The 12532-nt window shown below is 46.1% G+C and overlaps 1 protein-coding gene across 1 annotated transcript; it reads left to right on the top strand.

Moving 5' to 3' along the window:
• The first annotated feature begins 176 nt into the window (after positions 1 to 176).
• SMCR8 (SMCR8-C9orf72 complex subunit) lies at positions 177 to 11923 on the top strand. The gene is made up of 3 exons (XM_032762637.2): positions 177 to 2770; positions 6166 to 9614; positions 10639 to 11923. The coding sequence occupies exons 1-2, from the start codon at positions 429 to 431 to the stop codon at positions 6617 to 6619; spliced, it is 2796 nt and encodes a 931-aa protein (XP_032618528.1). The 5' UTR covers positions 177 to 428; the 3' UTR covers positions 6620 to 9614; positions 10639 to 11923.
• Positions 11924 to 12532: the final 609 nt, after the last annotated feature.

Below are 12532 nucleotides of genomic sequence, written 5' to 3'. Positions count from 1 at the left end.
GCGGCCAGCGTGAGCGAGGAGCTGCCGGGGGGGCCCGGTCCTTTGGGCTCGTGACTGTGAACCGGGGGTGGGGGGAAAGGCTGAGACTGAGCCCCAAGGACTGCGGGACTCAGGGGTACCTGGAAACGTGTAAAGCTGAGCCCTAGGGGTGCTGAGTGCGTGGCTGGGGCTGAGACAGCTGATCCCGGGGACAGAACCAAGGGATATGGGGAGCTAACTTGCCAGGCACCTTGGATGAGGAGGGCCGACTCCCACCCCGCAGAAACCCTGAGGTGGGAGGACCCTAGCCCTGGACAGGGCTGGGGAAAGGAGACAGTTCCTTTAGTGTGAGAAGCATTTCTGCCCCTGATGGGTTCTGGTTAATATTTCCATTTTTTGGGTTGGGGGAAGGGTTCCTTTTTCCATGTCCATTCACTTCACCTATAAATATGATCAGTGCCCCTGATGTGGTGGCTTTTACCAGAGAGGAAGAGTTTGAAGAGGAGGCATACAATGAACCATCCCTGCCTGAGGAGTACTCTGTGCCACTTTTCCCCTTTGCTAACCATGGTGCCAACCCCTGGTCCAAGTTTTCAGGCTCCAAGTTCACCAAGGACTTCATTCTCATCTCCGAGTTCTCAGAGCAAGTGGGCCCACAGCCTTTGTTGACCATCCCGAATGATGCCAAAGTTTCTGGCACTTTTGATCTGAACTATTTTTCCCTCCGGATCATGTCTGTGGATTATCAAGCCTCCTTTGTGGGGCACCCTCCTGGATGCTCCTACCCAAAGCTAAATTTTGTGGAGGATTCCAAAGTTGTGTTGGGAGATTCCAAGGAAGGGGCTTTTGCTTATGTGCACCATTTAACTCTTTATGACCTTGAAGCTAGAGGCTTTGTGAGGCCTTTCTGCATGGCGTACATTTCCACTGACGAGCACAAAATCATGCAACAGTTTCAGGAGCTCTCTATAGAGTTCTCCAAAGCATCAGAGTGCTTAAAGACTGGTAACCGGAAAGCTTTTGCCAATGAACTTGAAAAGAAACTGAAAGACCTTGATTACACCAGGACAGTGCTGCACAATGAAACAGAGATACAGAAGAAAGCAAATGACAAAGGATTTTACACAACCCAGGCCATTGAGAAAGCTAATGAACTGGCTAGTGTTGAAAAGTCCATTATTGAGCATCAAGACCTGTTAAAGCAAATCAGGTCATATCCTTATAGAAAACTGAAGGATTCTGATTTCCATCCATATGAACCAGAGTGTGCACTGGATCAAGCAAACGCAAGCGTTAATCAAGACTCTACTACCTCTAACCTTGATGATCCTGGTGAAACGCATCTTTATGCGCGGATGCCATCTTACACCCCTAAACTCATCAAAGCAAAATCTGCCAAATGTTTTGACAAGAAGCTGAAAACCTTGGAGGAACTCTGTGACGTTTATTTTTTCACCCAAACTCTTGATCAGTTAAATCAAATAGAGAAAACATTTAGAGGTGATGTGTGCTACCTTTTGACAAATCAGATCTGTGAAGCACTTCTAAAGCAGCAAAGTCTAACTAACTTCCTTTTTGAAGATAAGTCTGTTTTAGATGAAAAACCAGCTGAAAAACAATACAGTGGTTGCCAGGGATCTAATCAAGACGCTGTCAACACCAAGTGTTTGGAAGAATCTCCAATTCCTAAAGTGTTAATCAGCTTGGAATCTTACAAATCTAGTGTGGAGTCTGTACCTATCAAGATGGAGCAGGAGATTGAAGATTCCCGAGAACCAGAAGTCACTGAACCTATTGCTTTAGACCAGGAGAATTTGGAATACCTTGATGCAGACATTAAAGGGAGTATTAGTAGTGGTGAAAGCATTGAGGTTTTGGGAACAGAAAAGTCTACTGCTGTTCTGACAAAATCTGAGAGCCAGGCAAGTTTGCCTATCCACCCAAGTCCACAGGTGGTCAGGAGCAAGGCAGTCAGCCGAAGGACCATCAGTGAGGACAGCATTGAAGTCCTCAGCTTGTGTCCTTCAGAATCTTTGATCCCTGAAGATTTTAAAGCAAGCTACCCAAGTGCCATTAATGAAGAATCTTATGCAGATGATGAAGGTCGAGGTATTCACATCAGCCCAAGTTTAAATCCATCTAATGTTGAAGAGATGGAAGGCAATTCTGAACAGGAGAAATTATTGCCAGTTGATTCTGCCTGTTGTATTGGGAAAGAGTCTCCAAACTTTTTAGAACCTCTAGCTGACCTAACACACAAACATTGTGGTGATGATGGTGTGGTCAGTATTCCACCACAGCCATATAGACAGGTGGATCAGGGATTTCATGTGAACTTCACAGACTGTTCTTCACATGATGTCGTCTCAGGAGGACTGCTTTCTTATGAACTTGATCCACATTACTTAAGCAGTAGAGAGGCCAGTAGAATTAGTCTGGATGAATACTCAGACTCCACAAGCTATGTGAGCAGTGCAGCATCCACATGTTCTGAGACTCCTCCTGCTCATCCTCTCAGTCACATTAGTGAAAGGCACAAAAAAAAGGCTGGCCAGAATGCCTTGAAGTTCATTAGGCAATATCCCTTTGCTCATCCTGCAATATATTCTCTGCTCAGTGGAAGGACGCTAATAGTGCTGGGGGAAGATGAAGCAATGGTAAAGAAACTTGTAACTGCTCTCTCCATCTTTGTTCCTAATTGTGGGGTGTATGCCAAGCCTGTGAAACACTGGGTCACTTCCCCTTTGAATATCATGGATTTTCAGAAGTGGAAGCTGATTGGACTGCAGAGGTAAACTAACACAGATCTCCTTCAAATAGTCGATTCATGGGCTTATTAATGTGAAGAGGTCCAAGTGAATAGTTCCTTTTTTGAGACTTCTTATGTTAAAAAAGGAAGTATTGAAGGGGAATTGATAGTGGAAGCACCCACCCCCGTAGTCACTTTCATTGAGTGGGGCTTGTTGCTACACATTTCTGCTTGTTAGGTGTACATGTATATCTGTATAAGGCAGTGGTCCCCAAACTTTTTGTCACACCCCACCCAGGGGCCGGGAACAGTGCCACGGTTGGGGGCCAAGAGCTGAAGCTGGGGCCTCTGCAGGGGGTGGGGCTGGAGCTGATGGGCGGCGCTACCTCCCTGCCCCCTGCAGGAGCTGGCCTGAACCTGCTGCACCGCCCCTCCCAGAATGTTCCGCTGTGCCCCCCTATGGTGGCATGCTCTGCAGTTTGGGGACCAATGGTGTGAACGGTGGTATTTCCTCCAGTTTCCCAGAAATCCTTTTAAGTGTTAAACTTCCAATGCATTCTGTTGGGTGTCAGCCATCAGATTCCTGTTAACGTCAATGGGAAATCATACAGCTGAAATACCAAAGACCCCCATCCAGCAAAGCACTCAAGCAAGTGTATTGGTCCAGTGCTTTGCTGGAGCAGGGCTATAATACTTTAAGGTGTCTCTTTTTGAATTCCTTCTTGTGCTCCCACCAGAGAGGTCGGAACCTCTTGGGTAGAAGGCTGCTTTTCTTCTAGCTAAAGTTTGTTTTAAACCATCCTTCTTGTCACATGGGCCTTTAGTTTTCCATTAGGTTTCTATTAAGAAATGTGCTTTCGATTAAATGAAAGGCTAGAACATCTGACCAACAGCAGTTGTTTGAGTTAGAGGGAAAGTGGCCTGCTTGTATCCGTGTATTAGCAACCCTGCCATTCAGGTGATGGGGAGAGATGCAGAAGTCCTGTTCTGAGCCCTGCGGTGATGTCTAAATACAGTGGAACGTGTTTAGAGTGAAACTGCACTGTAAAATGGCATGAAAGGCCCAAATTGCTCCATGTGCTGCAAGGTTCAAACTTCAGTTTGGCTGATTGGGAAACTTCTGCTTTAGGTGAAGATATTTGGTGGAAAAGCAGCACTGGAAGAGGGTTTCCCTGAGGCTGTAAGATATTTCTAAAATCTGATTATTCAGTTCTTAAAACGTATGGTATTACTTTGTTTGCTGCTATATAAAAACAGCCATACAACAGTGTCTTTGCATGTTGCATTTCCTACCTTTATAGAATTAAGCTGTGTTCTTGAATAGTACATTTATTCAAACATCCATGTAAGTCAAAATGACAGTTCTTTAACTGTGCTACCAGTTACTACTGTGCTCCGGCATTGGTATCTGGGTGGAAAGTAGAGTTTGGAGGGATGGCTAGTACCCCTTGTTACAGATCAGCAACTGTTTCCTCTGGTTTGAGGGTGGGGTGCACCTCTCCTGACAAGGCGACCATAACCACGCAGAATTGGGAACACTGGGCAGAGTTGTCTTAGGGTTATGATTATCTTGGTTAAATCACACACACTTGTTAGGTGACTGCATGTTGTGAATATCCTTTGACTTCGCATCTCAGCGAGAAATGCCCAGACTCTGTAGTGGAGCTCTCTTGTCTAAGGATTGTTTAGAAAAAGTTTCTCTACAAGTAGAGTTTCACCAATATAAAAGCAATTATCTAGCAAAAATAATTCTGGGGGACATAGTCAGCTGTTGGAAAGGGGACCCCTAAAGGCTATTCCTTCACTTCTAGTAGAGAACAGTAGCAATATTTGTATCTATTCACCAGCGATTTCTTCTTAGTTCTTGCATGCCCCTGGATAGTAGTGACTTGACTTCTTATCCCCCACTCAGCAGGAAGCAGTAATCTCCTAGGGGTATAGTATTTAACTTCCAGGTGGTGATTGTGCATTGCCAGTTAGCACACTGGCTCACTGCTGTAGTTGAACTGGTGCTTTGCTGAGAACTGACAGTCCATTGAAGCACTTGAGGCATTTTGCTTAAGTTATTCCTGGGGGGATTCTGCGGGACAGTGCACCCGGAGAACACCCTACATCCCTGCAGAATTCCTGTGTATCCCTGCCAAAAACTGAAGGGAGGTCGCCTGGGGCAGGGGGATGACCACAGGTGCAGGGTTTTTTGGGGGGTTGGTGGGGGGTTGCCCCCCAGACAGAGGCGAGGCATGGGGTGGCACACAGGTTATATGCCACTGCCTCCGCCCTTCATTTCTGCAAGTACAGAGCTGCCCAGCTGAAGGAAGGAGGCTGCATCTCTGCTCTACTGACTCTGCAGCTGAATGTTGCCTCCTGGGTCCTAATGCCAATTTTGCTACCCTTTTCTGTGCTGGGAACCTTCCTGTTTTTTGTGCAGCAGTGAGTGCCCAAGGTGGGGGAGTTGAGGGGGTTGGGGAAAGAGGCAGTAGGGGAAGGGGGGTGGAATAGGACGGGGCAGCGGAATGTGGGAGGGGAATGGAGAGGAAAAGGGAATAGAGGAATTGTGGGTGGGAAGCGGTATCCCCTCGGCTCCCCCGTTAAGCAGCTCCATCGAACCTTCACCCTGACAAGCCCTACCTCCCTACATCTGGACCCCTTCAATGAGCCCCCCCACCCAGCATCTGGACCCCCCACACCAATGCCTTCACTGAGCCCCCTCTCCCCACACCCAGACAGCACCCCGCTCTGCTGAGCCCCAACCACTTTCACCTGCATCCCCTGCAGAGTCCCATTGCCCCTGCACCTGGAACGCCCCAATGAGCCCTCGTACATCCAGATCTCCCACTGAGCCGCCCGCATCCACACTGCCCCACACAGAAACCTCTCACCCCACAATAAGCCCGCCCACACTTGGATCCTGCTGGGCTGAGCCTGCCCACCCACAACAGGTGTGCTTGGCACAGAGGGGCAGGGCCCCGAGATGTTTCTGGGGTAGGCCCAGCCCCTGCACTGTGTCAGGCTCAGAGGTGCAGGCTCACTGCCAAGCCCCTGTACCGGGAGAGGTAGGGGCTTCAGGGTGATCTCTCACCTCAGTGCAGCCAGTGGCCTCTGCTCCCCATACCATGCTGGGGCCACATTTATTTATTGACAAAATTTGCAGAATTTTAAAATATTGTGCGTATAATTTTTAAATTTTTGGTGCAGAATTCCCTCAGGGGTATTTCAGTGTAAGCCAAGGTTCACTATGGACACCTTTAGAGGCTCCTCTACATTTGATCTCTGCTACCAAATCCAAGTTACAAGGTTCCTCTTAAAGATGATCACACTGTAATTTATGAAACCTTTCAATCTAGTTTCTACAAACGTCCTGTCTTTGTATCATCTGTCAGTGTCTCACAGCTTTCCGTGTGTTCCTTAGCACGCTGTTTCTCTCTTCTCTTTTGCAGAGTGGTTTCCCCTGCTGGTGTTAATATGCTGCACTCCTTGGGTCGATACAGCCGGTACATCAGCATTCTGGATGCAGACAGTAAGACTCTGCGCTGCCCCCTTTATAAAGGAACCCTGGTGCCCAGGCTTGCCGATCACCGCACTCAGATCAAACGAGGAAGCACCTATTATATGCACGTCCAAAATATTCTAACTCAGCTGTGTTCTAAGGCCTTCCTGTACGCCTTCTGCCATCACTTGCACCTTCCCATCAATGAGACAGAAACAGAGGAATCCATTGCGTCTCGCAGGATGAACTTTCTGAAACTTCATCTGGGACTTGTGAATGAAGATGTCAAAGTCGTACAGTACCTAGCAGAGCTGCTGAAATTGCAGTACATTCAGGAATCTGTCAGCGGTATTAACCCTATGCTCAGATTTGACTACGTTCCCAGCTTTTTATACAAAATTTAGCATCACCTGGGCTGCCCTTCTGTGGACTCTGATTTTGATGAAGGTCACCTGTGCTTGACTTAGCTATTTACAAATATGTGATGTATCGGGAAGAATGCAAAGTAGTCAACATATTTGCAAGCAAGAGTCTGCTGTGTAGAAAACAGGGTCTGAAGGAACCTGATTTCTGTGCAGCTCCCAGCAGCTGAGAACTGGATGTGTTGTACCCCAGCAAAGAAATGAGATCTAAAAATATTGGCCACTCCATCTGTAAATGTTAAAGGGACACTGTCAACTTTTAAAAACCTTACCAAGAAACCCATTCCTATCATGTTCACGGCGCAGGGAGGGCGGGAGAAGTCGGCTATCATTATAGGGTGATATCTGTTGAGTAGCGTCCAGTCCCCTCAGTGCATGACAACTTGTATATTCAAGTTAAAACTTTGCATTTTCCTGGCTAGTGCATAGACAGGAGTAAAGTATGACCCCTGTGGGTTTTGACTGGTTTATATATACAGCAAAATACATTTGCCCAAGTGTGGGAGTGATACTGAGATATATAATAAAGCTTCCAACTATGATGGAGGCTAAAAATTACCTGCCCACATTAAATAGTTCACAGTGCCCCTTTGCATTGTCTGGGTTCATTAATGGTTCATGGAATTGATTCTTGCTGAGCCTATGAGCTAGAGATCAAACATGTATTCTTCTGTTGACTTCTCAGCTTTGCTGGAAGATGAAAAGTTGTAAAGAGTTCTTCTGTATCTTAGACTGCACGGAGGCTCCCCTTTCAGCGTGAATGTAGAGCACTGTGCCTTGTTAATTTGCAGCAGACTCTCTTTTCTTGATGACCTGGGGATCGGGAAGGAGACCTACTCGTCTTTAAAGCTTGCAGGACTTTGCAGCACTGCTGTGGTGTAATCTTGAAGGAAATATGCTAGTTGAATAGCAAAAAGGGCCCCTGTTGGTTGCTCTCTGAGTGTAGAGAATAGTGCAACTCGGCTGAAGCTGCACGCAAGTAGGGGGACAAGGAGCCTCTTAGGGCAGGCACTCAGGAGGGATCTGGAATGAATGTACTGGATTAAATGTTTTATTCTTTGTAGTTTTGTGTCGGGGGCTAGATTTGCATTGGATCAGAAAAAGAGCGTAGGCTCGGTGGCAGCGAGTGCTGCTTCTGGCTCTGGCTCACCACTCCAAGTTATTTATTTATTTTTTAATGCCATGCCTTTGCAACTTCTCTACTACCTCTCCCATAGCATCCCTTGGGTAGTTCTGGATGCTGCATGCAGTTCTGCATTTCACTGAGCCTTTTCGTTGTATATTGAGGACTTTCAAAGCTCCTCTCACATTGCAAACTGTGCCAGAACCTTCATAATGCCTTTATGGTGAGTGCTGAAGGATTCATGCTCTGCTTTTGTCATGCATCTCTTCCTTCCAGGAGAATCTCCGAGGAGGTTACATCTCATCCATTGCCACCCCTTGGCTAGAGATTACTGCAGTACGTCCGATGCCAGCCCCCAAAGTTCTTTTACATGAGAGAAAAGTCTTGGTGGAAAAGATCACCTTGGTTTTATTTCTTTTTAGCACTGTTCTTGTCTGATTCGGGGGGAACATGGGTTTTACTAGAATAGCTGAACCGTGTATATATATATTTTTAAACATCTGTCTAATGTGATTATGTGAGACAGTGCTGAAATTGAATGTACCAGAGGAAGCTGCAGTGCAGAGTGTTGGGTTTGTTAGTTTTAGATTCCGCTGAAATGCTCTTATGTAACGTGCATCCCAAACTAAGGGTTGGTCTACACTGGGGGGGAGGGATTGATCTAAGATACCCAACTTCAGCTATGCTATTTGTGCAGCTGAAGTTGAAGTATCTTAGTTCGACTTACCCGGCTGTCCTTATGGCAGCAAGTCTACCGCTGCAGCTCCCCCGTCGACTCCACTTACTCCTCCTGCCGAGGTGGAGTACAGGCGTCAATTCAGGGATCGATTTATCATGTCTAGATGAGATGCAATAAATGGATCCCCGATAGATCGATTACTACCCGAGTGGCCAAAGAAAGGCTCCTTAGAGACACATTGCACCGTGTGTTCCTAGTGTTTATAGTGCTGTAACACTGACTCCTCCACACACAGAGAAATGTCTTTGAGACAGGACTGAAGCAGGCCCGGGGGCAGCAATGGGGAGAGAAGACTATCTTAAGTGTTAGGATCGCTACTACAGTGAGACCAGGTGAAACAGGAAATAGTGAGTTACCGCAGGCTCACTCAAGTTGGAGGTTGCTTCTGATTCTTTTAGCATGCAGTCGGGAGCCAGCGTAAAGTAGCTTTTTGCTGAAGGGCTGAGCAGTGTGTGCATGTGTCCTGTCAGCTTTACATGTGTCTGCGCACCACGCTGCAGAATTGTTTTCACGTTTAGAAAGCATGTTTAAAGAACTTTTTCTTTCTCAGATTCTAAATTTGACCGCCTGCATGCAGCTATTGCATGTGAACTGGGTCTGCTACGTGAAAGCTATTTTTATGCTTATATAAAAACACTGTAATGTGCTAGGTGACTGAAGCCACTGCTTGTTAAATCAAGGGTGTGTCTTAATAACCTTAAGCCTAGACAAGATTCCAAGCAGAATAAGAACAGCTGGGATCATAAATGAATAGTACAGGTAATATGATTCAGTCATAACCTCTCTACCTATTAATTGACAGAGTGGAAATATATTAATCTCAAGACCTCATCTTTGTACTGAAAAATAACCTGACGCTAATTGGGAGTGAGGAGGGTAAGACACATTGAAGTTCGTGAAGACTTTTGTCTGTCCCTAGCTGACAGCTCAGAACAGGGGAGCAGGACTGGTGATGGTTGCAGGATACAATATTATGGGACTTTCTAATTGCAGCAGCCTTTATCTGTACTTTGTAATCAGATTCCTAAGGTGGTAAATGAAGATTCTCATTTTTCTCTACATGCAAAACTGCAGTGGTGTCTAATGTTCTGCAAGGTGAGGTTAGCAGCAGTTGTGTTTCCACCAATCTTACTTCCCTGAGCAACCTCCCACAATGCAATTCTTCATAATTTCAAAATCTCCCCCCCACCCTCTTTGGGGATGATCCTGGACCATTTGACCTGCCCCTTTTGCTCCTGATTAAGAGGGACCTCTATGCTACATGCAACTTTTATTTGCTTTAATGTTGAGCAAGCAGTGCAGGTAAACCTACTTCAGGAAACAGAGGCTTAGCCAACCTTGTAACACAGAGACTGTTCCACTGAAAGTAGCTAGGCACAGCGGAAGTGGGTCTTAAACCTGAATTGGTAGATCCTTGTTGCCTGTGATTCTCTTTTCCTTTCATCCACAGTGAGGCAGGAAATCTAAGGACACCTGAACTGGCTGACAGTGGTTGGAAAGTTGATGCAAATCTGAGAAGTTGCCTCTCTTGTTTGAAAACTTTCAGACTCTCTGGACTTACCATATTGTAAGAGTCCCTGCTTAGGCACTTTAAGATTTTACCGGGTCCTTAACCATGTTGCCTCAATACCTTCAGCAATTAGGAACTTAACACTAGTGGTCACCGTTGCTGATACTGACATGCACATTAATAACTGATTTGTACTGGAATTGTCACTGCAAAGGCCACGCTAAAACATCAATGATGTTGAGATTCAGCCACACCTTTTACACCATAAGTGGTACCAGACCCTGCTGGGCTAGCAGTTGCTGCTGTACATCACTAAGTGAAGTCCTTCCCTCAAACCTGCAGACCCAGAGTCTTTGTGCTTTTGTAAGTGCCACCAGCATGCACCCGATGACACGTTGCATGGCTGCCTGTGGTTCCCACTTCCTATTTTTGTGTTGTCTATGTCAAGGAGACGTGGTTTGTAAGCCCCACAGGAGAATTCATCAGAGCAAAGGTCTCCCGTGGCCTTCTGCTGACTAGCCAGGACAGCAGGATGTGATTACTGTCCTCCAGCTTTCTGTGTCTGAAGATGTATTGTTGGCTTGCACTCTTAATGAACCTAGCCTTATGCTTTCAGATACAACAGTTAGGATGGTCAGCCATACGGAGAGAGGTGATGTTAATCCTCTGCCAGCTGTGTTTCTCAGAGAATAGTGCTCAGATTTACCTTAAGCCAGTAGTGATCATTTCTAAGCAGCTCAGAAGCTGTTTTGCCTTTCAGCTATAATAGGGAAGTACTGCCTGTGCTATAGCAATAGAAATCGACCACTTTTTAAAGGGTTGGATATGTGGCTGGGGTTTGAAAGCCTGTAGGACTGACTTGAGGGCTCTTCATCGCATGCTGTTCTAGGTTTTCATGAGGAAGCAGAATCAGTGCGGTCAGAAACCCTGATGGTGCAAGACACTGAGTGCCCAACTCACTTTCAGACTGGGAGGTTTGGGCCCCACCCCAGTGGATGGGAGGGAGCTGCTACACACATGGGGCTGCTGTTGGGTTACAGCAGTTACAAAAGCCAACTGTCCCAGTGAAAAGCTATAACAAGCGTTACAACTGGAAATTTAGTGAGCTGCAAGGCAGGTTGGTCCTGAAATCCAGAGCGCCCGTTGTCCACGGGACCCCAAGTGAATAGTGCTACGTAAGGGCTTACGTCGGCATAACTTCGTCTCGGGTGTGAAAAATTACTTGGTCGCTGGAAGAATTCTTCACTCCGTCGACCTAGCTCCTGCCTCTCCAGGAGGTGGATTAGCTCCAGCAATGGGAGAACCCCTCCCACTGGAGTAGTGTCTACACTGAAGCACTACAGCTTTGGCACTGTAGGGTGTTAAGTGTAGACGTATCCGTAGCCAGCCAGTGACAGACAAGACTGGACCACCAAGACATTTTAAAGTGAGAGCCTAGAACCTGCTACCATAGCTTGAGAAATCATAACCCTACTACGTGCTGGTTGCTGAGAGATGCATTTTCACTGGAAGGCAGAAGCACAGGGTATCTAGCTCACCAGCGGGGCTGGGCTAAGAACTGCCTTTGAGGGCCATGAGTAGGCTGTGATGAATTCTCGTCTCATTTTAAAGCACCATATCTTATTACTGCATGTCAAGTTCCTTGTCTGTACCTGGGTACTGAGCACCTGCATCAGTAGTTAGACGGAGTGTCACCTGGAAGAAATCCAAGCCGCATGTTCTAATGTGTGGTGATGTAGGTGTTAACACCAAATGAATCATAGGACAAATGTACTTTTAAAAGAATTATTTATTTGGGTTCAGATATTTTTGAAATACAAAAAAAGTTGGTTGTATTTTTTAAAGCTTATTCTTGTCATACATTGTGGTTAAATTCTAATTTGACTGTGCTTATTAAAAAATGGTCCTAACTAAGCTTTGGGCTCAGATGTCTGAAAAACTGTCTGGACGTGCTGGCTTGAAATACTGACCTCATTCGGAACGTAGATTAATAGGGGAAGTCTGTGGTGTGTGCTTTGGAGTTAGAAAAGCACCAGAAATCTGTTTTTCAGTAGCTCAGTCTTGCAAAATTGCATCTGGACTAGTATGTTTGCCAATCACAATTACAATGGAAACCTTCTTGTCAGAGTTCCTCTCCCATGGAGAGTGGGATTGTGAATTCGCTATTCTGAAACTAGCAAGACATGTATTAAGGTAGTAAAGTCTGATGCTTTCCTACTGCAACCTTTAAATACAAAATGTGACTGTATGTTAAGTGGCTCCCATGGGAAATCTGAATATAACAGCTTATATTGCTGAGAATCTCTTTAAAATATGACCTAGATCCCTGGCTCAGAGCAAGGCCTGTTCATGCATTCCATTAATCAGTAGTTTGGAAATATGCTAGCTATAAGTTGAGCATCTGCAGCCCCCCTTAACCCCAGTGTGTGTGTGTGAGGGGGGGCACATCAGCACCTTTGCAGATCTGTCAGTAATTGGACTTCAGAGCTACCCTGTTTGTCCTCATTAAAAGAGCAGTTGATG

The sequence above is a fragment of the Chelonoidis abingdonii genome, chromosome 9, assembly GCF_003597395.2.
Source record: "Chelonoidis abingdonii isolate Lonesome George chromosome 9, CheloAbing_2.0, whole genome shotgun sequence".
NCBI classification, from domain to species: Eukaryota; Metazoa; Chordata; order Testudines; family Testudinidae; genus Chelonoidis; species Chelonoidis abingdonii.
Note: the sequence above shows the minus strand (reverse complement) of the source record. Positions and strands in the feature narration are given on the sequence as shown.

Bases quoted from the DNA above. Each gene is read 5' to 3' on its own strand.
- SMCR8 (XM_032762637.2), top strand. From the start codon at position 429: ATGATCAGTGCCCCTGATGTGGTGGCTTTTACCAGAGAGGAAGAGTTT. The intron at 2,771-6,165 runs GTAAACTAACAC...TCTCTTTTGCAG, and splicing joins AAGCTGATTGGACTGCAGAG to AGTGGTTTCCCCTGCTGGTG.